Source organism: Drosophila subpulchrella, chromosome 3L, assembly GCF_014743375.2.
Source record: "Drosophila subpulchrella strain 33 F10 #4 breed RU33 chromosome 3L, RU_Dsub_v1.1 Primary Assembly, whole genome shotgun sequence".
In the NCBI taxonomy this organism is placed as follows: Eukaryota; Metazoa; Arthropoda; class Insecta; order Diptera; family Drosophilidae; genus Drosophila; species Drosophila subpulchrella.
Genome location: NC_050612.1, coordinates 25,380,655 through 25,407,722, shown reverse-complemented (window position 1 = coordinate 25,407,722; position 27,068 = coordinate 25,380,655). Strand labels below are relative to the sequence as shown.

Below are 27,068 nucleotides of genomic sequence, written 5' to 3'. Positions count from 1 at the left end.
TGCCGCTTCATGCATCATTAAAGCTTAAATCTCACCCAAGCGACCCATGTCGATTCTGGCCAGCCAACACTTAACGTCCTCTCTCTCTCTGCTCATCTGGGATCGGAGTTGGGAATGGGAATGGGAATCAGAATGGTATTGGGCCTCAAAGTAGGGTGGATATGGTTCTGGGACGGCTACGTGTTGTGGTCACCTTTTGGTTTATGGCAAATGAGTAATATGCCCGTGCCAGAGCACGAAAAATCCCATTAAAAGACGTTCAAATGAAATGCATTAAAATAAAACTTAATTGAGGGCTTTATACGGAATGTTCGGATGGGTTGGTAGGTTGGTCGGATGGTTGGTTGGTTGGTTGGTTGGCCACCCCCCAAAAACCGCAGAAACCCGAGCAAATCAATAATCAGCCAGAAGGTGAGACCCTTTCTATATATCTCGCTCCCAGGTGTAATTTATTTGCACCACACACACACACACCGAGGCAGTGCCAAAAGGGGCGGCTCCTGGCACGCCCCTTTGTTTCCTGGCCTTAGATTGGCTCATCACCAGTGGTCCTGGGCTCGAGTCCCTGTCATTAGCCACGTGGAACCGCATGGAAGTCTGTCGTCTCATCGCCTGCCGCTTGTCGCATGAATATTTTATAATCAGCCATTAGTTTGCGGCAATTGAAAATGATTGAAGCTTTTAACTGCAAAATTCAATTGCTTTATATAACCGTGAGTGGGTGGGCGAGGACGAAGGGCCTCTGTGTATTATGAAATATTTAATGGTGTAGTTCGCTAGCGGATTCGTTTCGTGTGCTTTTTTTTCGGAACAATCCATTAGTCAGAGGCGAGTAATTAAAATTGCGATTTATGCACGCGCATGGAGCCGAGTTTTTGGGGGCTCCCTTGTTTGTAATTCAATTATGTTAATGATTGGACAACATTTACCGTATTTACATTAATGCATAATGAATGAGAGGAGGCCCTGTGCTGCGATGGTTTTTTTTTTTTTTGTTAATGGCAACTGCAACTGGGGGTCCGCTAAACACGGCCAAACGGCAATTAAGTGCATTTCTCTGTCTGACCAGGGGAATGCCGGAGTTACCATCACTCCTCTTGGCCAGACAACACACAAATGCGCTTTTGCCTTTGCTCAAAGCTCAGCTGGATAAATTAAGTGGTCGATGAACTGAAGCCTTGTTGATTTTATGCGCCATGTTGTTGACAGCGGGGAAAGGAAAAGGGGATCCGTGGTGACGCCGCAGAATTTAAACCAATGTTTAACCGAAAAATGTTCATTTAGAGAGAGGGATGCTTCAGGATGCTCGTCCTTGTGCTCCTGCTGATGAATGATTGATGTGGCGCGGTTTAATAAATTGGAAAATGTTTTCAGCTCAACTTGAGCTTGGCATCTCAAAGGCAAAGGGAGCTAAGCTAAATGCAGGTTGTGCCCTCTGACGAGCACTATCGATTCTCTGGGCATTCGACAACCGACTTTGATTTTTTTTTACATTTTTTGTGAAGGCTTTATCAATGCTGTGGAAGCCCGCAGCTGGCTGCCACATCAATTGGCTGGCGAAATCAGTGCAGCCTGCATGCACATATACCTACATATTGATTGGGCCTGGTCTGCTTTTCCCTTGGCTAATGAACTTCTGGCCATTTATGAGGAGCCAGAAAAAAAATGCTGCAAAATTCGTGGAAATTTCTGAAAATTTAACTTGTTCTCTGGCTGCTCGGACTGCCTTCTAAGGCATCTCTGACTCTGCACAAAAGTCTGGCTAATTATTAGAGCCAGAAAGGGCTTCTACACTCTGCTCCTTTTTTTGGCCGCGTAATTAGCGCACATAATTTGAAATTTAAATGTTGCCAAAAGCCGAAGCCTTTGAGAGTCAAAATGTTAATTAAATCTGGTTCTCTCTTTCTCCCTTCTTTTTTGGGAGGGTGGTGGGAATCAAAAGATGCCTGCCTCGACACAATTAGCCTTCACAATTGCTTATGACAAAGTGTCGTTCTGGGTGGCTTTTGGGTGGCAAAGATGTTGCAGTCGACAGTGGAGAGTCGACAGGCGCCAGTGGCAACGTTAAACCGCAAATTTTAGCGCCCCAGCAAGTCGAGCATGACGAGTTCGAGGGGTCGAGAGGTCGAGGGGCCGAGGGGCCGAGGGTCGAGACTAGCCGCAGTGTCGCCGCCTACGCATATGCAATGCCAATGCCTGAAAGTGCCAACTTGGCCAAGTGCTCTGTGGGCCCTCCCCACTTTGGGTGGCTGCCCTGGGTGCATGGACCCATAAACTGCGTTAGTTTATGATGCCCCAGCGCTAAGTGAGCAAAGCGAAATACGCAGAGAGACAGCGCCAGAGATCCAGAGATCCAGTCAAGCCGTAAGTGCCTTCCTAAAATCCCCACACAACTCTACACAGAAAAAAAACAGGTACGGATCGAATGTAATATAAATAATGTTAAACTGACATTGAGAAATGTAACAGAATGGATTTACAGATCTCCGAAAAAACAGAGATAAGGATTAACTCTATATTCCCATGGTAATTTTATTACCAATGATTTGAGAAATGATATTGATATTGAGAAATGGTATTTCTTAGATTTCCTGTTCTTGAAAATTCTTTAAAATCGCAAAAGAGACCCCCTACGTACAAAGAATTGAAACTGAATTAAAAAAAAATGTTCATCATATCCGATCAATGTTTTTCTATGTGCATACTATACCATCCCATACCACTAGCCTTTGCAATTAGAATGCGGCGGATTGAACCACCCAGAGCACAAAAAGCCGGAGAAAGAGCTTTCAGAACGCTTTGGTCAGTGGTGTGTTGTTGTTTTTATGCATTTCACTGGTCGAACTACATAAAACGGAACAACGAAAATGCAATTAAAACTACGTTTTATGGCTTTGTTATGGCGGACGGTCCTTTCGCCTTTCTCCATCCGCCTTTCTCCACTGAGCGCACATGAAGAGCGATTTTTATGATGCTTTCTCCACTCGATGATGATGATAGTTTGGAAAATGGTTTCGAATTGAGTGGCCCCTGCAACTTTTGTTGATAGAAAAGTAATATTTTATGGGGTTAGCTTGAGGGTAAGCTGGCTGTGGTGCTGGTGGTTTCATAGGTTTGCTTATTGAAAACGCCGCTCGGTTCGCTTCTTTTCTAACAAAAATCATCAAAGTTTTATGCAAAAGTTTTTTCGAGCTGCTGCTTGTGGACACAGATACTTTCTCTCTATCTCTGCCTCTATCTCCCTTTGGAGAAATTTGTCACTGGCAAAGCACCTAAAAGTAGACAATGTTGCCTCAAGCATCTGTCATGTGTGCGGAGTGGGCGAAAAAGAGGTTGTTCCAGAATCCAGAATGCAGAACCCACAATCCACCAGCTGGAGGTAAAAGCAAAACAAACTAACGAGCTGGCTAGGAAAACAAAAGCTTGTAGAGCAGCTACTCTCCGCTCTAACAACCTGCCATAACTGCAGCTTAATCAAAAGTTTTTCACTGCCTGCTCAGCCACAGAGATTCAGCTCCAGCTGGAGGGCAAGCAGCCATAACCATCCAACCATCTGAACAACCGCAACTGTATCATCCTTCGTGATCCTGCTCCCAGGCTCCCAGGCTCCCAACTCCCATTCCCCATCACCCATTCCTTTGATACTAATCAGTGGCTGCTTCTTCCACTTTTTATGCTGTCTGGCCTGGCCTGAGCCACGTTCAATGGAAAATATCTATATTCTTTATGTATCCCGATGTATGAAATATGGGTAGACCATATAATGGCTGTTGCAGGGCTTTCCCTTGGTGGGAGTTTGCAATTAGCAAGTGGCAATTAAAGTTGTGGCATTTATTGGTTCATATATTATCCAGTGGGCCAGACACAGAAAGCTGTTAATAAGTGGTCGAAGAATAAGAAACAAAGAGCACAAATCGTTTAATAAATCTTTAAGTTTTATCTTTAAAAAACCCACACCACACCTGTTTCCCAACTCACAGCGTATTTCATTCAAGACACGACACTTGACTGTCGTATGACACTTGAGTTCCTGCTCCTGTCCATCAGCCGGTGGTCGCCCCACCCTTTTTTGGCTGACACAAAATATGCAAATAAATTACTAATAACCTCAGAATGTAACCCTTGCACGGAAGCAGTTGGTATTTTGGAGGGGGCGAGAGCTATTCCTGATTCATAATTCAAATTTTACGCCGCAATAAACAAAAATGCCTAAAATTATGCAACACAACGCCCATGAACATTGCTGAGCAAGTCATAAATTATGTAAATTTAATTTTACGCCCCCCACCGCGGCATCTATATGTAAGTATATACTACGTGTACATATGTATGTACGGCCACGCCCACAGTCAAGTCAACCACAAAATTGTAAAATGCGCGTTCGTCCCGCAAAGAAGAAAGTATAGGCAAAGGAACGTTATTATTATGTAAATAATTAATGGCGTGTAATTATCTAAATTTCGGACAATTAGAAAAAATTAACACACACCGACAAAGCGAGCCAAAACGAGAAAAACACGCGGCAGTGCCAGAAATTTATGACATTTTTATTACGCCAAATATGATAAAAAAAGGGAATGGAAATGGAAATGAAAGCGAAACTCCATGTAGAGCATGTCCTTTCACTGGCTTTCCCGGGTTTCCGTTACACATTTAACGCCATTTTAACGCATGCTAATGACCACCTAGGCCCGGTCCTGCCTCACAAAAATACTTTGTTTACTTTCGAAAAATACGAAAACGAGAGAGGAAACGAAATATGAAACAAGGTGTAGCCCTTTGAAAGGTTCGCCATTAATTAGCCAAACTTCGAGCCCAATGTCAGGTCAGACAAACATTAGTTTTGGTAATTTATTAGCAGGCCGGAATGCCCAGCGAAAGCTAATCAATACTTTCAGTGGGCAGACGAGCCTCTTCCAAAAATTACTAATTAGCCTGAAAACGGTCGAGTCAGTTGCTTTTGAGTGCGGTGCCATCGCAGGCGGGGTTAATATTATCGATTTGGATTGCGTAATGTGTTAAAGGGTCTGTAAAAGATAAAAATCCCTCTGAAATGTTATGTTTAGGTGTCTAAAAGTATGCAGGGAATAAAGGAAAGGGGTATTTTTGAATAAGTTCATTGTTTCTTTGGAGCTTAAAATATATTGTTGCATACTTTTAGACACTTAAAATTATATTTTTTAGCCATTTTCAAATTTTTAAATTTAAAAAATGAGTTTTTAATCTATTATCACCTCATAAAAACTAAAAATAATTATTTTGTATCTTTTTAAATGCTCTTAGCTATTATTATTTTAAGTTATTTGGTGCGTGCTTTAATTAAAAGCCACGTGGGAATGAACTCCTGAACTACACTTGCTGGTTTGTCATTGTAGATATTTAAATGCCTGTATTTTTGGGGCGATGACCCAATTAATGGCTTTGGTTTTTAGATGGGGCAGCATTGAACGCATACCTTTAAGGGCAATCGAGAAGAACGAACGAACGCTCAGCCCATCCCTCAAGTCCCGTCCACATCCCATCCAAAAACCATCAGCTTGTGAAACGGCAACATGGAGAATTTTTGCTGCATACCAGCAGGCGCGCTAGAAATGCTTACAAATTATATAAGGCATCGTGGAGAAGGATGAGCAGAAGGGGTCCTTCGAGTGGGTGGGTTGGGACTGGGAAAGGGGAAGGGGGCGAGGCTGGGCCCAAACAACGCACTCAACTGTGAAAATGTCTGTTAAGGGCAACAAACACGCACTCATGTGTATTTGCCAGTGTGTGTCAGTGTCTGAGCGTGGGCTACCTAGCCTGTCAACAGAATGACAGTATATATACTATATATACCTAAATTTATACATGTGTGGACCCAAACGCCCACCCCAACATGTACATATTTTCCATGTGCCCCGCCTTGGCCAACTGTCAATTGAGTTGGCATGTTGGCAGCCTCTTGACTTTCAGTCTAATGTGAAATCCTCATAAGCATGATAAGCATAAATATCCATTTGGACAGCTTCACAGGCTCACAAAAAATTTGATTGAAATATTGCCAAGTCAGGAATCGGAATCGGAATCAGGTTTTCCCCCTTCTATCCTAATGCCCGGCACGTATTTTAATTGATTCGTGCCGCACAAGGAGCCGCAGGAGTGGCATCAGCGGCAGCTCATTACATGTCATGAGGAAGGCGCCGATGCTCGGGTTGCAGCAAATTGAAAAACCCATGCCAAAAAAAAAATAAATCAATGGCAATGCAAACAGCACACAAGCCCAGGCACAAACACAAACGCAAATACAAAGGCAAACAGAGCAAAAGGATACTCGATATTTGCTCTACGGGTTTGATGTCTGATGATGATGCTCCATTTATTATTAACTTGAAATGATTTCGGGCAGTCGGAGCCCGCCCTGCGGTCCGCACTCTCCTCGTCGAGGTGACGACGCAGCGATTGAATGCACGACTGCATCGCAGGACTCGCAGGACTGCATGTATCCGTATCGCCAGGACTCGTATCTGTGTATCTGTGTATCTCCGCATCCGCGTATCCCTGTATCCCTGTATCCGTGTATCCGCCTCTGTGTGTACACGTGTGAGTTCAATTGGAAAATCGTGTGCGGCATACGGCAGCGTGTTTTTGTAAATAGCAATCGCGTACGTTTCTCAGCAGGCCGCCTGTGTACACTTGAAAATGTATCTGTGGAGCACATAGTGTACGTGTAACTGCAACTCACATCACCGCAGCGGCAGTTGATGAAATCAGGCGAATTCATATTTCATATTAAATTTTAAAAGCCCTGCCCCGAGGTGCGATGAAGGGATGTGGTCGGGGATTCGAGGGAAACTGCGGCTAAGAAAGCATAATGCCCAGGCGGTAATGCAACTGGATTGGGAAATGGAAATTGCACAAAAATAATCACACTTTAATTTTGAATTTTACATTTTTATTGTTAGATGTGAAAACTATTTCAGAAAAAGAACACACTTTTCTTTACTTGAATTGTTTTATGGAAATTATAGTTATTCAAAGTATGTTTGAACATTATTTAATTGTGTACTAAATTGTAATTGTATCTTAAATGTTTAGAAATTGAGTTTGGGCTTTTTAACTTATTGTTTTAATATATAATATAATATATATATATATATATTATATAAAATATTTGAACATAGTTTTTATTAAATTGGAAATGGAAATAAAACATGGAGTGTTGGAGTACTCAAAGTATCCAGTTTGATTTTATAATATTTGTAAATTCCCATCATATCCAGTAAAGAGATCTGTTGAATTATGTCCAGATCCTTCGGCCCCAGCATTCCCTGTTCATGGGTCTTTAAATTTAATTTTCCCAGAGAAAACTCTGTGTGCTTAGCATACAACACAAAAAATAAACCGCTTAACATGGCTTTGAGCAGTGCAAATAGCACAAACGCATTGAGCGCATGCAAATGACAACACGACACGCCCACGCACACATGCTCAGTTCTCCAGTGTGTGAGTGTGTATTTGTGTGCGCATAAGTGAAGTATATCTTTGTAATCCGAAATGCTCAAGGCGTGCAAATATTCAATTTTAAATATGCAGTCCCCTCCGAAAACCCCCTCCCCTGACCAAACATTAAAATAAAAACGAAGCATTGACAGCAGTTCTCCTCTTCTATATATATTTCTATCTCAAACTCTGCAGCTCGTCATCTCTTTCTGGCCTTAGCAACTAAATGTCATAAACACAATGTCATGACAACTTTTGAAATTTGAATTTCAAAGCAAAAATTTCTCTCATTTATTCATTTGCTCAGTCATTCATTGCCATTTATTTTATTTGCCATGCCTTGCTGCCCGGTCTTCATATATGAGCGAAATTGGTTCCTGTCCATGTCTCAATTTTCCTCCTCCTCCTCAAACTTTAGGATCCCCGAAAATTCCTTGCGAGCACAAGTTCCTAACACATCTTTGATCTCGGAGGCTGTCAATATGGCAGAACGATGCTGCTGAACTAAGCGTAGCGACCCGAAAATCGTATTAATTTAGATTTCATTTAGTCCTGTCCCTAGGGTCAGTAATAGTTCCTTTTCCGAGAGACAAAAACCCAACTCAGTGGGGAAAATTAAGGACGTTACAGTGCGTACAACTTGATTTGATGATCAAAGTGGCACAGATATGATGGGCTTTAAAACTTTAAGATTTCTGGTTTCCCTCTTTTTGGGCCTTGGGCCTTCATTATCGGGGTTGGTTTCCGCATCTGTAATTGCTGGGGTTAGTTTTTCCACTCTGAGGGTTGACTGCATTTGAACTTTACTTATTTTTTCCGCTCGGCCTTGTTATTATTTTAATAAGCAATTTGATGTTGCTACTAAAAATGCTGCCACGTGTCCTGTGACATGGTGTCTTAGTTTTGGGTTTTGTGGGTGTGTCGATGGCAAACAAAGCTGGAGTTTTTTGTGTATTTATAATTAAGGGGCGGAATCATAAGTGCAGACGGTGAGAAAGTGCAATGTGCGAGGCAAAGAAGTCAGGGGGAAATGGGGAAAGGGAAATCAGATTATCTCCTTGAGATATCAGAGAACAATTGGAACTTGAGAACCGCCTGCTGACGCCCTGGTCCGTAAGCCCTATATGAAACATTATATTCGGTTCATTATAATCTCGTACACATTTGTTTATCACTTTGCCTCATTTTCACCTTCTCGTCCTTGTCCTTTAACCTTTGTCCTTTGCCCTTTGCCCTTCGTCCTTTTCCCTTAAAACAGAAGTTCTCTGGCACTGATTCCCTCTGATACCCACTTGAGCCTCGCAGAGATCCGAAAGTTTATTAAATATAAATTTATAACACGCACATGTGGCCCCTTCTTGTCAAACGGAAAACAAACAGAAGTCAAGTTTGCAGCCCCCCCTTGAAATGAGTGGGAGAGCCACCCCTGGTTTCTCCGGGTGGCTGGCTCTTCTCGCCTTTTGCCATAACTTAAATAAATATGCAAACATTTCGTCACATTCCGCCCACGCCCACTTTTAATTTAAGCCCACTTAACACCTCATAAAACCGGCTACGTTCTGCCTGAATAAATGAATGACTGAATGAGTGAATGACTGGATGGCTGGATGAACGAATGGGCCCCCGAGTGAGTGACTGACAGTTGCAGAGTTCCTCCTCTGTTTAATATAAAATATACACATTTTATACATTTTAATTTTTACATTTAACAACTTCCAAGCAATTAGCTCGAAAGGGTTGGTCCTCTAAGCCCAGCCACCCCATTTTACCGCTCTGTTAGGAGTCCTGGCTCTTGGTTGATTGCTACTCTTGGCAAATTAAACTTGAAAGTTGTAAAATTTCCCTTGTCATTGGCAAGGACACGTGCGTGTCAAACGGGCTGCAAGCCCGGTGTTTGGAAACCCGGCATTTGGCATCCCAACCCCCCCAGTTGTTCTCGTAGCTAAATTAAAATGTAAAAATATCTTTGTCATTTCTGAGGGAAAGAGGTTTTGGTTTTTTGGAAGTTGGAAATTCATTAGGCTGCAATTCGAATCCTTTGCCTGATTTTCCAACATTGATTTGTGTGCTTTGGGCGCCCGAAATTACCGCAATTCAGTGAAACAGATGTGGGCCGTGAGCACTGAGCTGATCTGGGCTTCATTCGCAGCCCATAACAATTGCTGTTTATGCTGATTTTTATGCCCCCTCAAGACACACACTTGCCGCCCAGGTCTGGCTATGAATAAGTAAGTAAGCGGCGAGGTTTTCCTTCTGGCCTCCACATTCAAATGTTGTCCTGCCGCTCCGCCAGCTTATTTGCCATGTAATCTTAAGCGACAGGCATTTGTTTACTTATTTATGCACTTTCTCCTCACACTCGAACTCGCACTCGAACTCCCATTGCCCATAAAGGTTAGCAACTTAAAAATCACAATGGGGGCTTTGACTCTGCCATTAGATGGGATGTGGCAATGGTTTGGACTGGGAATCCCTCTTTGGGGTATCTCTTGCTTTATTTTTATGCGCTTCGTGTGAGATTTTTATTGTGTACACACACAGAGGACTCAGGACTCAGGATTCAGGACTCGGGACTCCGAGACAGACGCTATCTTTGCCACGTTTGCTTTTATTATTTAATGGAGCACAAAATGCATTTCACTCTCCTGCTTATTTGCTTTCCTGCCGCTTTTCTGATCCTTCGACTGCTTAGGCGTGCGGTTTTCTTTCGTCCTTTGAGAGGGGGAACTGGGATGGCCCAGGCAGGCATGCGAAATTAATAATTTATATAGGAAAATGTGCGTTAAGAGCGGCAAAATGAGAGGCGAGTGGCGTAGAGTGTAGCCTGTTTGTTTGCCAAATGGCTCAGGACAGAGGCGTTGGGCTGTTTGCCAAGGTCATAAGTAGGACTTGCCGAGACTCCCCCAAGCCCATCTACACCGCCATCTCCATCTCGTTCATCGTAATTTGCTTAATAAAACGCGGTGTGGCATATTGCATAAAATATAAGGCATTCCCTTTGTTTTTCTTCCGCCTTTGCGCAATTTGTAAATTGCAAACCAGATTTCTTTCGTTTCGCGAACATCTTTGCTGGCTGTCGCCTTTCATTTGAGACTCCACTTGAAACGTTGCACTTCGGGGTGGTGCGGCAGTCAGGATGTCTGTCTCTCTCGAAAAGGAGTCAAGTGGATGTTATGTGCATAAATTTCCCCAGAACCCAGACTCCAGGGAGACTTTTTTGCCTGGCAAAAGGCCCTGCGGCTGCGAGTATTTTTATGGAGCAGCCAAATGTCAAATTTATGCATATGAATGTTTATGGCAGATCCGAGAGGGATTACGATACGATAAGTTATATGAAGGCATACCCTTTGCTACCCTAGGAGTGGCAGAGAAAAAACTCAGCCGCCCAACATCCGGCAAAAGTCAATTGAAGTTGTAATGAGAACTGAAATGGCCAGCAATTAAAGGTGATGGTGGGTAAATTTTTATGCCAGGATCTGCTGTCCTAACGCCCGATTTCCCCGCCGTTTTCCATGGTTATACGCATGCCGCAGGCTCAAACACTTTGCATAACATTAAGCAGCCTCACTTCAGTTTTTATTTCTATTCAGATTCCCTTCCGTGCTCGCTTCTTTTACTTTCTGGGTTCAGTTTTTTTTTTTTTATTTTTGTGGGTCTCTGTGGTCGACCGCAGCTCCATAAAATATGCACCCAGACTCAAACACTCACACACAACAAAGTGAAGTATGCAAAATGGAGGGAAAACCGGGTAGAGTCTGTGGGTGGTGTGGCAAAGCGCCTAAAAGCATATTTCAATTAAGCTATCACCTTGAATTATTCTCACGAGCAATGGCACTCACACACACATATATAGAAACGCCAGCGAGAGTTCCGCCTAAAAGCAGACTACATATTTTTTATTTTTAATTTTAATGTTTTCATTCACCGCCAGCGGAGAAGAAGAAGCAGAACGTTAAAACCGCTCGTCAAAAATTTGCATTTAAATGAGGCGCAGAGGCGACTGACTGACGGGCCTGTTTTCCCATTTCCCATTTTGCTCCCCTCCTTGAAAGTGGAAATTTTTATGATTGCGGTGACTGCCAAATTGTCAGTGGATAAAGGCGAGTGTGTGAGTGTGCCCCTCTGTCTGTATACGCGTGGGTGTGCCTGCTGTGCCAGTGTATGCGTTCATAATATGTAAATATTCTCTCTCTTGAGGGGTCAGTGAACACACAAAAGTCACTTTGCCATACGAGAAACACTAAATGTTAGCCTACGCGAATTCTTCAGATCCAACTGATAAGGCAAGCCAATTATTGCCATATTCCATTTCAATCAAACAGGGGGAAAACTCCTTTTTGTCCAGGCTTAAGCTCGTCCGAAAATCACAATTAAAAGGCAATTTCGGGTAAACAGGATACACAGCGCTCCTCTGTGTGGGTTATGCAGAAATTGTTAAGCTCACACACGCATACTCAGACGGTTCATCCTTCATCCAGGGATTTTCCCCCGCTCTCCTTTGGCCAAAAATTTTTGGCATAAATGCCATAAACAGTTTATTTAGCAACGGAAAATTAACTGCAGAATGCTGCCAAGCCCCCGGAAAAAAAGAATGTGTAAGAGCCACCGGCAGACAGACGGGGACTGATGATGATGCTACCCAAGTCAACCGTATATGGCCTCCGCTCGACGCTTTATGACGTTTTACTTCATGTGCAGCTTCATAATTAAGTGACTCCCGAGGGGGATGGGATGTTACGGGATGGTGTGGGATGGTATGGGTCCAAACCCCACCCAAAACTAGCTCAAGATTCCGGGGAAGGGGCCAGGAGCCCACGGTAGACACTCGGGGGAGCTTTTAGTTTTGAGCCACGTGAGTAGCATCATCGCTTGGGCTTCGCCATAAAAACAAGCCCCAAACGAGGTCAACTGAGGGCACTAAAATGCATTTGCTTTATATTCGTGTACACAAACATATATATATATTGGTCCTGGTGGAGGAAATGGCATGGCAATGGAGCAAAAAGGATATATATATATATAGAGAGATAGCTGGGATAGACAGGGAGGTGTATACAGTTAAAGACGCACATAAAAAGTGTTAGCAGCTCGTTTTGTGTACTTACTAATTTGATGGCTGGTGGTATTAATGGATGATGGCAACTTACCTGCAAAGACAGACAAGGGAGAACACGGAAATGTTTAATATTAAGTGATATGGCAGTGAGTGGGTAGGAAAATTGGCTAAAGTATAATTAAGTCATTATGAGTGCTGGGGGTGGAAAACGAAAACTGTAATTAGACATGATGGGCGATAAGATTAAAGTATATTTCCTACAGGAATACACTACCGAAAAGAAACCCCCTTTAAAGCCTGGGTCACGATTTCCAAGCTCAAGCTCGAGTTTCCACCAAAAATTGATTATTGCAAACACTTTAACACGCCCAGGCACAGGGCGCAAAGTTAGCCCAGGGCGAAAACCAGAGAAAAAAATGTCATAAAAATTCTATTTTCGTATAAAATTTCGAAAGTAATCTAATAAATATTGATTTTCATTCGTCATCGCCAACGACGATGGCGATGGCGATGGCAACGCTTGGCGACAACAACATCATCATCAGCACCACAGGGTCACTGGGATGGATTGGTGTGGTTCGGTTTTGGTATGGGGATGGGGATGGTATAGGGAATGGGGATGGGGATGGGTGGCTTGTAACCCTACACGGGGACACGACATCACGGAGCGCCACAGAGGCGTAGTCAATAGTCGTTATTTGATATAGTCGCCAGACCAACAACAAGCTGGCCATGATGAAACGTGCCTGGGACCGCCACGGCCGCCACTGCTGACCAGGACATCGGCCAGGACATCAGGAGCCGGAGGAGCTGACCGCACGTAGAGCGAGTCCTTTGGCTGCAAGGGATGAAATCATGCGCGCAACTCGTTTTCGGTCAAGCAAGCCAGCACACAAAAAATGGGGAGTGGTGGACGGACGTCGGTTGGTTCGTAGGTAGGTTGGGGCAAACAGTTCATTCAATCATTCAAATGTCCTTTGAACTATAAAAATACATGACACTAATAAAGAAAACGAACAAATGACACGACACCGGGCGCTCTCTCGAGGTGGAGCAGCCCAAAATTGCTATTTAGAGCAATTTATAAGCATACTTTGAGGCGCCCTTAGCGCCCCCGGCACACGACATTTGACATTTACGAGTGAGTCCAGTTCCTTCCTAACATCCTTGCCTCCACGGGAACCATAAATTTCCTTCCAGCTATTTATTGCATTTTTATGTAAAATGATCCTAACGGTAAACCTATACACGTTTCTCCCCCTTTTTTTTTGTATTTTATACTTTTGAAAAGTTGTTTATGGGGCCACGAGAAATCGAATTGCTAGTCGTGTTTCACGAAACCCGGACGGCACGAGAACAATTTAAGCAATTAAAGGTGAGCCAGAAGAGGTGTGGGGCTTTCAGGATTCCCGTGGCTGATTTTTACAAGAATTTCCTATTCATTCGCCGACCAGCATTGCATACTTTTTCGGGGCTTTGGCATGATTTATCTAGCATCCGCCACGTCTGCAGCGCATTTTTATGGCCATATGCTCCACTCTGCCCTCGATTGCCGTAACAACAATCGGGAAAACGCAAAAGCAGAATCAAAAGCCACAACAACTGGGCACTGGCACACAAATCAAAACAACGCACACAGCGCCTAAAAAGCTGCTGGGGTTAGGGGTCCGAGGTCCTGGGGGCCGTAAACTACATGGAAGGCTTTCTTCGCCCCGTCTGGGCCCAGGCCCATGTAATCTCTGTTGACCATAAAGATTTATAGACTATTGTGTGTCGTTCACGCGGCCGCCGCAGCAGCGGCAGCAATGAAAGGAAACTTTTTGCAACTTAGCGCCAAACTTTATGCAATAATTTATATATATTGGGCGAGCGCCGGTCTTTGGCTATATAAAAATGGTAAAAGCAAAACAAAACGGGGGAAAAAATATACGAAAAAAAAAGGAAATAAATATAGGAACAGAAAACGCAATGCCGACGACCTACACAAAAGGCATTACCTAAAATAGTCGCCGAAGCAAACAAAGGACGAAGAAACCACCACAGCCAAAAGGACGAAGAATGGGAAACCGCACAAGAAGTTGATGGAAAGACATCATCCACCTGGCAAGTCGAACTGATCATACTCTGGAGAATTCCCAAATAGAATAAACTTTTAGCATCAAGCTCTTTATATCATCAGCGATAACAGATGATGGATATAAATAAACGTCGAACTAGGGCAAGTTGAAAGGTTTTAAAACTTTATTGTCTAGCATCTTGCAAAACTTTATTGGTCATTACCCCGGAAAACAGAGATATTTGTGAACTTCATATGGGACTGTGGGTTGTTAAGATAAAGCAGACTTTTTCCCTATATTTTTCAGAGGATTTTTGGGTTTCTTTAAGTCAGTACTTTTTAGTATTTTGAATAGTAAGATGCTTAGGTTGGTATTTGATATAATACTAAACAGTGTGCTCATTTCTTCATGACTAAAGATATTCCTTTTAAAACAATAATTCAAAATAACATGAGAAGGTCCCAGGTTCGATACCCACGGAATAAATTATGTTATATGTTCTTCAACAAAGGTGTAACATTACATTTGTAGTATTTCTTAATATGATAATTTAAGATTTAAAATAATAATTTTTTAAGGTCCTATTACAAGAACCAAGGTTCGAATCCCACTGTAGTGGTAATAGTGGCAAACCACAATTACAACCCCATTATTTCAGTATTTTAACGAAATGATAAATTCAATTTTGATAATCGAAGCCATCGTTGAGCGCAAAAACTTGCAAATTATCCCAGATAAATCTCGACTACCCCTCGACCCTAAACAAGCGTAACCAGGTTCGCTGCATATCGTTCCAAGTTGGCTGTGGCGCGATAAAAAATTAAAAACTTCCTCCTTCGATACACCGCTTAGGTGTGTGGATCGCGGACGGAAGGACGAAAGGAGGTCCTGGCAAAACGGGAGAGCGCGCCAAGTGTAAAAAAGGAAAACTTTTCAATGAGTTTTTCCTGTCGGCGTCGGCGGCGTCGTCCTCGGTTATGAGCCTGTACCCCACCCCATTCGAACCCCTGCCACAGCCAACGGCGCCACTGTCCCAAAAGCCCCCTTTGAATACAACAACACCCCCTGCGCACCCCCCTGGCGGTTTATTGTTGTTTGCGTTTTAAATAGACTCAAGTGTTGTTGGTAGCTGCCGGTTGCAGGCATTGTCTGAAGTGCGTTTGCTACTAGGGATCCATTGTTGTTGCCGCTGGCGGCTGACTGCTGGGATGCTGCTGTCCTGGGGACTCGAAATCAATCGATAGTTAATGGAAAATCGTTATTAATGAAAAGTTTACCTCTATCTCCCTCGCTCGCTCTGTGAAAGCCGGCAATTGAGCGTTCACTGAGCCATGGCAAAATGGTTGATAAAGTGCAGAAAGCAATAAAAAAGAGAATGGGAGCAGCCAGTGAGAGCGCTACATTTAAGTAGCAAAGTTTTCCTCTTCTTTTTATTTTTTCTCGTAATTTCATTTGAGTGTGAAAAGTTGCACGCACATGGCGAAAAGTTCAGGGGAGGGGGGGCTCTAAAAGGAAACCCCTCCGTTTTTTGTTGCTGCATATTTTCCAGAGCATAAATATTTTATGCATGCAACAAAGGCAGTCAAAACACAATGGCCAAAAAAGTTCGGTGAAGGCGACTTGGTCTGTCTGTTTGTGAGGCATTTGCACCTCTAACAAAGCAGGGTTTTCCTACTTTTTTTTTAAAATATTATTTCTGATTGAGGAACCCGCAAAAGTTTTCCTTTCTTTTTGATATACCTATGTATATTTCGCATCCTTCACTCTCGATAGTTTAATGGCAGTTTAAGTAGTTTGACAGCGGTGAAGAGAAGAGTAAGGGACTGGGGAAATTGATTTGCGCCAGGAACTCATTACGACCGCATCGCGATGAACTCGGATCACGCAGGACATAAATAAGAAGGGATATACTAACCCTGTTCCGCTCGGAATGGTTTTGTAATCACATCAGGCTGGCCAAGGAGTTGCACCATTTTTCGGGGGTGGCTGATTTATTGCAACAACAAAGTTTTATCATGCATATTTTATGCGTGTAAATGTTGCCGTCATAAAATGCCTCCTCGAAGAGGTCCTTTCGCACGCATGTGTGTAGGTGGGAGGACGAAATGGATGGATGGTGGGTGTATGGGTTTATTCAGGATGTAACATCGCCCTTTATGCGTACGAGTTGTAATGGCGGCCAATAAAGCAGCCATTCAATGGCAGCAAATTGGCATTTTATTAGCGCAACCATTGCTGCCACACACACAGTGTACACCACTAATTTGGCTCGTACTTCTCGCGTATGTCATAATAAAAATGAGTGTTGAAAACTTTTAACAAACGACCAAATACCAGCCGCAATCCCCTCACCCTCTCCTCCCCTGCCATCGATCGATGTCCTGCCTGTGGGTGCAAAAGGATGTCGTCCTGCGCTTTGAGGTCGTCGTCGCCGCCGCCGCCGCCGCCGCTGCCTCGGATTTCGCAATTCGCATTTAAGGCTGGGAGGGCATAACTCAAAGTTTACTCAAGTTACTTGCGCCAGCGACAAGACAGAAAACTTTGTACTTTACATCATTAAAAAGTTTCGCTTTCTCCGCTATTTTTTTTCCCTCGTTTTCTCAGTCTCTGTCTCCGGTTTTGCAGTTCTTCCCGGGGCTTTCTCGGCAACTTTCCGGCCAAAGACTGACTCCGACTTTGATTGTGATTCAGGCTCTGACTGGGGAGCTTAGCAATTGACAGTTGGCCATCAATCGGTGGCAAAGGCAGAGCCCAGGAATTTAAAAGGGACTAAAAGGACTCAAGATCTCTGTGGCTGATAACTGATTAAAGGGAATCCCCTGGTACTGCCAGACTAACAAAAAAAAAAGAAACAGAACTGCATGCACTTAGGCGTGAGCTGGAATTCCCGTAATAAACGAGCGAGTAATAGAAAAAATCCCTGCCTCCTGGGGAGGCGAACAACAAATAAATAGTTGCAATGCTCCAGTTTGCTCTACGCTCTGGTTGGCTGCCTGCCACTGGCCACATTCTGGGCTCTAAGGGTTGTGGCAAGGGGGCATTTCGGGGGTTCTGGGAAAGTCCCCAGTCTCATAGTTGGCAGCAGCACTAGTGGTTGCCTTTTTGTGCCCATGCGCATGGAAAATAGTTGCACAAACTTGCACAGAGCACAAAAAAAGGAGTAAAAAAAGGATATAAACGAAGGCATGAAATGTAAGGGGAGTAAAAAAAAGAGGACTACCAGCAAAGGAGGAGGAGTTCCCCGGCTTAGAGTGTCCTGCTTTGTGTATCTGTGTTGGTGCCCCATTGTCACTTGGCAAGTCTCCACCTCCAGCGAATGGCACAAGATTTGCATAAAATTCTCGGTCTCGGACAGCACATGTGACTGCCGGTGCGGGGAGTCGTGGATGTGTGGCATTAAAGTGTTGCGCCCTGGCAATTATTAAGTTTTCTCTCTTTTTCTTGCCAACAATTGCAGTTGTTAGCCCACTAGGTTCCGCTCCGTGTGAATTATGTGCAAGGGCATGCACCGCCGAGCACAAGGCGGCATATTAGTGACAATTTAGCGGGAGGGTCCTGGGGCCAGGACGAGGAAAATAGGCGGCTGTGCGTGTGCGTCTAGCGTTAAATTAAGCCCGGCAGCAGGACAATAGAAGGTGCGAGAGAGGCCCGAAGATTAGTGGCGAAAAAGCCGGAAAATTGAATGTGGATTAGGTGTGAGCCAGTGGATGAGGATTGGAGTCCAAGGGAGTAGACTTTTCAAGTGAACGCAGTGCTCCATGCCAAGATCACATAGAATTTGGTTATTCCTTTCCGAGGATTTGAATGTCATAACAAGAAGTTCTTAACTGAAATGCTAGGTTTTTGAGATCTTTTATAATGCTGTCTAAAAGTATGCTGTGAAAAATAAAAATCTTGGAATGTGAATCATCAACATATCATTGCACAAAGAATGAACAAAATTTTTTTTAAGTGTTCTTGTCTTTAAACTTATTTAATCTTTAAGTGCTTAAGTGTGTAAGCAAAAACAGCTCTGATTTTTTAAATTTTTGATAAAGCTGTTTAAAAGTATGCAATAAAACATATGTACTTTGGGACTCTGTAGTCACTATATTGTTGCCTACTTTTAGACACCTTTATAAACGATTTTTAAACCTTTAAGTAGATGATTTACAATTTTTAAAAATAAAATCATGGCATACAATAAAAACTGTGCAATACTAAGCCTTATTATTTTTCGGTTCCCAGCTAGTCAAACTTATTCTTCTGCAGCCCTATCTAATCCCTGTCCAAGACAAACGGAATCAAAAGGAATGCAACATTAGTTGAGATTGGAGAGTCAGCTCGCCTCGGATGGGATATCTCAGACTATTTCGTTGCCACTGTCGGTGGATAAATGATGCATATGCATTTCTATCTCCATCTCCTTATGCATCTGCATCTGTGCAGCTCGCCGTCGCGAACGGCATTTGTATCTGGGAGGTACATGTGTCATGTATATTTTATATCCCCTGCCAAACATAGTCTTTATGCTTTGACAAAATGTATACGATTTGCATATCCTCAGCTGTTGCAAGGCCCCCAGAATACCGCCTTCCCATCCTTTCGTACATTTTCCCTTGAAAAATGCAGCAAAAGCCAACGAACTGTAACTGGACGTCGTTTTCATCAATATCAATGGGTGAAAATCTCCTCCACACTCCACATTCTCATTCTTTTCCTCCGCTTTTTTTTTTTGCGTTTCACCAACAGAGTTGCAACATATGCTATGCTGCAAAAGTGGGCGGTTGGGGGTGTTTTTCCAACGGGGGGGGCGGGGCAGGTCTGGTGTGGACAGCAGCGCTTTTGCAATACAACGCATCATTTTTATTGTTTGTCGGCTGCAAGAAAACAGCAACAACAACAGCAGCACCAACGACGTCTATTGAAAATAGAAAGCAAAATGCTGAAAGGCATTCCGCGGGGTCGGGGAATCCGTTCGTGCTTTTGTATTTCTGAACCCAAAAATAGAAAAATGCAACTAACTCGAACGCAGAAAATCGAGAAAATAAACTTGAAATGCGCATTGAAGTGGCGGAGGCGTCTAATGCAGCTGAAGGGGCAATGAATGGGGCGGAGGTTACGGACTGACTATACACATTTCTGAGTTATTTCCCCGGCTTCTTTTTTCCCCCAAAATATTGTCGGTTGTGTTCAGTGTAAGATATGCACTTTGGCAGCACAATTTCCCTGTGAAAGATTTGCAAGAGCTGTACTTCGTATTACAAAGAAGATACACTTTTGATTAGGTTTGGTTTTCGGGACAGACTGAGAGAAGTTTGAGCCAACCCTGCTTGGAATTATCGATTCGGGGGTATCTTTTAAGTTCGGAAACCCCCTCTTTTCGCCTCACTAACGACACCATCAACAAGCCAAACAACCAATAACAACAGCAACCGCATTTAACTATCGCACACTTCACTACCTAATAAGTCTCAATTAAATGTACATAAAGCATAACACCTTGTAACATTTGCATGTTTCAACCAACAAACTTGCCCCTGCACGCCCCTCATTTGCGTCCCATCCTCGAATCGTGTTTACTTGAACAACTTTTCAAAAAGTTTCAGCACGCAAACCTTTAACAACTAACGCTGAATACTAAAGCAGTGGCAGCAACAACAGAAATTACTACAAACGTAAAACACCTGCACACTCACCGGCCAAAAAAAAGGGAAAACTGTCATTCTGTCATTCTGTCAGTGTGTCATTCAATCATTCCCTCATTAGTTCAGTCTCTGACATTGTCAATGTCATGAGGCGTGTTTCGATAGTAGTTTAAGTATAGGGTATTTACATTTTTTAAAGGAAATAAAAGGGTTTTAAAGGGCCATTTAAAGAAAATAGTATGGGTTGGGTTTATAAGAAAGTCAATCCATTGAAAAGGTTTCCAAATAAAGAAATTTCTGATTACTAGAAAACTAAACTACTAGAAAACTTTCACCGGTATTTTTTGTTGTTTTGAGAGAATAGCTTTATATAGAACGATTTGTAAATGTTAACTCTTAGTTGTATAAAACATTTTTTATTATATAAGAAACAAATAAATTTTGGAATGTCTTTATGTTAATATCATGAAATACATATTTTAGCTTCGAAATATATAAAAATCCTATTTATAAAATTATGATAAACACAGGTAAATATAAAGAAATATATATAACCCAAGTTTTTTAAGCATTTTAAGGTAAAATCATTTAAAACCCTAAACTTCCTATTCCTGTTAGGGTATCTCGAGGGTCCCCCAAGTATCTCTATGGGTTTCAATTAAATATTTCTGGCTTGACTTGGACTGTCAGCCCCACTCCTTATATCCTGGCTGGAACCAGACCCTCGACCTCAACCTGAGGCACTTCCACTTCCCATTCGCATTGCATGCGTGCGTTTCAAGTGGCTGTTGCTGTTCTGGCCCACTTCCTGTCGTAAATAAAACGAATTCGCTTTTGGCAACCCCCCACCTCGAACGGGACAGGTTGTGCCACCCTTAATGAATACGACATTATTTTTTATGAGCTGTCAAACACTATTTTCCATACATTTCTTCTCCTTCGGTGGCCGCTTTTCACCCACTCGAGAGGCTCATTCCAAGTTTATTTTTGCCATTTTTATTTATCGCCCCCGAGTGTTGGTGTCGGTTGGTATTGGGTTTTGTGTGTGTGCCCCTGTGGTTGTGCGGTTATTGTTATTATTTATATTATTTTTGATAAATGTTTTTGGGAAATTTGTATTTTATTGGTTGTTTATCGACAATTAGCGGTTTTGTTTGCCGAGTTTCCTTTTGCATAATGTAAACATAATGTAAACACTCGGCTTCCTATCATTCTTTTTTGTGCCTTGTTGATTTATTTGGCAAGTAAACTTCTGTAGAAAAACAATAAGCTGTATTCTCAAGGAGCTAGCCACTCGAAGTGGCAAATATCAATAAGGTTAAGGACGTTGTGAGAGGAAATAATTAGTGTACAAAGATGGAAATGGAAAATGCAGAGGAAAACTGGGCTATAGATGTGAGTAGAAGACCGTAAACATTCTGCTGGGGCACATAAATAATAAACAGAAATACAATTTATTGTTCAACCGGCAAAAAGAAAGAGCGAAAAGTCGAAAGCTAAAGGCCTCTTCATGCGGTTTTGCACTTTGGCGAAGGCATTAAAAAGTATGCAAAGTATATACTATATGTGTATATATGGGATGCACAGGGAGAAAAGGGGAGGGCCTGGTACTGGGAAAAGCATCTGGAAAATTTGTTCACATGATGACGCACGCAGCTGCCGCCGCTGGGAAGTGCGAGATTTTCCTTTGCTTGCCCATTTTCGTTTTTGGTATTTTTGCGCTTTTGTTTACATTTTGATTCAGCTATTTTGAGAAGCCATAAACAAAACAAAGGAAAACGTGCAGAAGCCCAAGAAAAAGTAGGAGACCAGAAGGAAATCGGAGCTGGGGGAAAAGTCGAGAGTCGGAAAATATATAACTAATATATATAGCTGGCCATGTATTTGTTCAGCGGGAAACCTAATGAGCTGTGCAGCTTTTGAAGTTGCCTCATTACGGTGATCGAATTGAATGGAATCGAAAATCGATCGATAGTCAAATGGAAGACCCACAATTAAGGCAGGCAGCCATAGATAAGACCTGGCCTCATAGGGCGGGGAATGGACACGCTCGAGGGTGTGCGTTAATCACGCAAGTAATTCTAATGCCCGACCCTCGTGCCCCCCTTGCGATAAGTTTTCCCCTGCCTGGGGGTGAGTTTTCCTGTTTTCCCGCTCTCCTGCTTTTCGATTTTCCCTGGCACAAAGCATAATCAGCGCTGAACATGCCAAGCACAACAAAAGAAGCAAAAACTGTTGGTTAGCTTGCGACTCGGGGTGCATTCAGCATTCCCTGTTAACAAAGCTATAAAACTGTCACCTCTAATAATCAAGAAACTCAAATTAAGGCCCGGAGCAAAGTCCGAGTCGCGTGCCCTTTGACATACATAATGAAAATTCACGTAACTTCAGCCAAGCATAGCGGAATTGTGAACTAAAAGGATTTTATTAAAAGTTCTCAAAGGGGGAATCTCTAAAAAAAGTAATCAACCTGATGAATAACTTTGGTTGTGAATTTCCTTAGCTTCTTTGAATGATCTTTGGGTCATTTATAAAAGTTATCATCGTAATGTTACTTAAAACGGTTTCTATTAATATCAGTGTAATAACTATATACCAACACTTCTTTTCTTGAGATATATAATCGGCAAATATATCAAATCGAAGTTTATAATTTATGGAAGAACATTTGTGAATCAAAAGTGCTGATAATAAAAAACATTTTTGAGATGGTGAAAATATGTTTTATACATTTTGGATTTCATTGTAACCTATGAAATCAAATAATAAATGAACTTTACTGAAAAGTTTAACTAGTTCCTCATGTATTAGATAATTACGATAGATTAAGGTTCGGGTAATTGCATTTCTATTATACATTAAGATGACATTGTACTTAATTTACTGAGCACTAATTCCATGTCTTTTCCCTAATCAATTTGAAGCACCGTCTTAACCCTGTACGAAGTTTTCCTAAGAAATTCCCATTGGCAAACCAATTTTCGCTTCGTCGTTCGCCCTGCCTTCTTAGGTAGTATTTATGATTATTAGGCTGGGCAATTTGCCGACTTAAGCAATTACCAGCAGGCCAACAAAAGGCGTTGGCGCTTTTCAATATTTATACGCCTGTCGCCCCCACCACTGCCATTTTCCTTGGCCAACCCGACTAATGGTATGTAAATGCTTGACGGCTTACAAAACACCGAGCCAAGCATAACAAAGGCGACCACAACCCGTTATTATTATTGTTGCATACGTCAAGGCGTTCTCGCTATGCGGTCTGTCTTGTTTTCCCAGCGACTTTTTGTTTCTTATCTTTGTTTTCCCAAGTAATTTGCAGTGGCATGTAATTTAATAGCTCTGCATGTGTGTGTGTGTTGGCCAAGTCGAGCTGTTGAATGCGCCCCCAGGTGGGCTGTTGTGGGAGGGGTCGTCAAAAGGTATATTATGCCAGCGGCTGACAAGCCAGAGACTCCTTAGGTCGCTCCTCAAGATTATTGGTTTCAAGGGTAAAATTATGAAATGAAGTGGAAAATTAAGTGTATGATTGTGCCAAGTGGCGAGTTTCAAGGAAGCTCCGCCAAAGGACAGGCGATTAGGAGGGGAACGGCAAAGATGAAAGGAAATTAAAGGGTAAAAGGTGGAAGTTATAAGAGCAGATATTGATTTTATGGATATACAAGAACTCGGAGCTACTCTTAACACTATAAATATTAAGGGTGAAAGGTTAAGCCATAACAAATTTAAGACTAAGTTGTACATCTCAAGACTATTTGCACACCAATCTACTAAGTGAATATATTCAGCTTTCCCCCTAAAATTAGACTACTTAGTTGCCTTGCTTGCTCAAAGGAAAACTTAGTTTCGGCCAAAGGATACAAGTTCGAGCGGAAAGTTCGTGTCTCTGAGTCATGGCCCGAAATGCAAGCGCCTTGCTCGAATCGAATGAAAAGAAAAGGACCCCAAAAGAACTGTGTCAACGACTTTGCTCCACTTAACCATTTAACGAGCAAGTTGGCTAACACGTAATGCCAGCAACAACAACTGGAAGCCAAGAAAAAACAACAAAAGGATGTGGAAAAATTCAAAACAAGTGGCACAAAATATTGAACAGCAATGGGTGAGAGCGGGAAAGCAACAGAGAACGCATGTGTCATCATTAGAATAAGGAGAGCCAGGATAACGGAGAGGACTTTCGAACATCCCTGCAAAGGATAAAAGCGGGACGCACGCACAAAGGACAACAAAGAACGCCGGCGACGTCATATAACGCAGCCAGCAGCACGCACCACCCAACTACACCCACCCACCCATCCATGTAGCACCACCACCCTCTGTGCAACCCCCATCTACGTCCATGTAAGCCCGATCCTAGACAGCCACCACCATAAAAGTGAAATACACAATGAAATTTACGCAATTTCCCCGAGTAACAGACTTTTCTGCCTTGGCGTTGTAATAAAATCAAAAAAATAGAGAATTATAGAGAATATAGAATATATAAAATAGAGAAAAAGAGAAAAGAGGGTGACAACTGGAGCGACATCAACAACAACAACATCACCATGTGAGCCACACAAACACTGATAAAGCAGTCAGCTGAAAGTGAAACAGATACATAGATATATCTACTTTATATGGGGGGAAAATGAGAGGGCCGAATGTACTTACTCAACGCAACAGAAATAAATGTAAATCCGATTAGAATTTTTAGTTTTCTTTTCCTTTTCGTAAATTCCACAAAGCTGGTTGACAACTTTGGGGGAATCAAGAGACTAAACAGCAAGTGAATGAAAAAGTTGATAAATCAATATGTGGGTTAAAGATGCGTCCATATGGTTAAAGAGAATTATCGGGTTGAAAATAGGACAGATAAAAGGATATCTAGAGAGCGCAACATAAATAAATGCTAATCTTTAATGGTTGTAGCGCGAGATTTATGATCTTAATTGTGATACAATAGATATTATTGTTTTCTTTAATTGGCACACTAAACCATTCCGTTGGTATGAATTTAATAGTGACTATTATACAAAACCAGTCTTGGAATATTTTCTCTCAATACTTTTTTAGCTAATCACTCTTATTTTTTCAGCTTAAAATGTTAACTGTTCAATAACTTTGCAAGCAAAATGCGAATTTTAAGTAAACAACTTTTTTCTTTGATTTAACTTCATTTTACTTTTCAAATACCTTTTAGACAACGAAAATCTCTTTAAATGGGGATAACATAAAACGGTTTATTTTTCTTTAATCTTTAATCCATGGGATTTATAGTATCCTGACAGTCAAATAAATATTCCTAAGTCATTGTTACTAAGCAAGGTATACTTTTTAGTGATTATGTGAGGCTTAGATTTTTATATATTAAACAATGAATAATATTAAGACATCTTTAGTAAGCAAAATCTTTTCTTGTTTAATATCTGAGATATAGATTTTAAAATATTTTTCTTTAAAAAAACCTAATAATTTTCCATATATCTGCTTTTCCTTGTCTTTAATTTGATAATGTTTCGAATTGTAGTCTGTTTTTTGGATTTTCTGGCATTTGTTTTCCCTGGAGGACGAAAAATGCGAGCTCTTAAAGCCGGGTCCAATAAACTCGTAACAAAGAAGCGGAGATGTTGGTCATTGTGAAGATTGCGGTGTGTTAATGGCCAAGAGACGCAGACAGTCGAAACGAGAGTCACATTGACCTACACACACAGACGCACTGATTTCGAATTTTCGCACAAAAAATGTAACCGCAATCACCCACACACTCGCACTCGCACTCACACTCACGCAGTCGAGGACACACAGACATAGGGAATGATTAATTGTCAAAATATGTTGAGCAAAGCCAAGGGGAAAAAAAAAGAAAATGAAAAAAAGAGAGGAAAAGCGTCACAACAACATAATAAAAAGTGCGTTAGTGTGTGCGGGGCGATGTATGCATATGTATTTGTATTAAGTTGTCATTACGTGACTGCGGACAACAAGATTTATTATCATTTTCGGGCACATTTTCCCGCTTTCCCAGCACTCCCCCCCCCCCCTCCCCCACCCCATCCTGCGGTGTGGAAATTCATTTTGACTCTCGATTTGATACTCACAGTAACTTGTTGAGCAAACTCAACCTTCGGCTGGCCGACCAATTCAATAATATGAACCATATGGAACGATTTGCTCTTGGACGTGGCGCCTTTGCGAGAAAAAATTTTATAACGATTTTCACCGATTCTTTGTTGGAAGCTTTTCGGTTATCTTCCTTTGGAAAAATGGCCGTTGTTTATTTGTCTAAGTTTTTTTGTTTTGGTTAATTTTTAAGCACTTTTTTGGAAAGTTTCGTTTCGGTTTTTCACTTGAACTGTCTTCTCTGTACTTTGTTACTTATTGATTTCAATGTATTTTCGTGTGGTTAGCCTGCTATAATGTGTGTATGGCTTAGTGTTTATAATAATTTATCTTATCTGTATTTTCCAGTATTTAAACACACGCGTGTCTCTATCTCTTTTTTGCTTCTTTCTCTCTCTCTCTCTGATTTTTCAGCTCGTTTCTAAAATCGAATTAAAATGTTGGTCTTGTGAAAATTGATTTTGCTGTAAGCATGGGTAATTTAATGATTTTCCAAGTACAGTTCGCTTGGAAAATGTATCTTTGGCTATAAGTTAAATTGCTTGGAATTGAGGTGAACGCCGGGAATGGAAATAAAATCAATCGAGGTAAATATTTATTATTGTTGGCAAAGCAAATGATTAATGGTTTTGCTTTCGGGAAGGTCAAAGTGGAAAATATGAACATTTTCCGAAAAGGTGTAAATTATTAATTATATAAATGTTATCACAGTGCACAAAATTAAATTTCAAAACACTGTAATGAAAACTAAGC

At 41.9% G+C, this 27,068-nt stretch overlaps 1 protein-coding gene across 41 annotated transcripts in view; it reads right to left on the bottom strand.

Annotated features, from left to right (window-relative positions):
- Window positions 1-27,068, bottom strand: part of LOC119553043 (CUGBP Elav-like family member 4) — a 279,958-nt gene that overhangs the window by 102,106 nt on the left and 150,784 nt on the right. For 16 of the 41 annotated variants that reach the window (XM_037863116.1, XM_037863127.1, XM_037863120.1 and 13 more), the window contains exon 2: window positions 26,294-26,736. The exons of 16 other annotated variants lie outside the window; for them this stretch is intronic. In XM_037863116.1, coding sequence (XP_037719044.1) covers window positions 26,294-26,353 — 60 coding nt within the window. In that variant the 5' untranslated portion in view covers window positions 26,354-26,736. Of the gene's footprint in view, window positions 1-12,581; window positions 12,624-26,293; window positions 26,737-27,068 lie in introns of all 41 variants that reach the window. 9 more of the 41 variants (XM_037863112.1, XM_037863114.1, XM_037863124.1 and 6 more) reach the window with 1 other exon arrangement.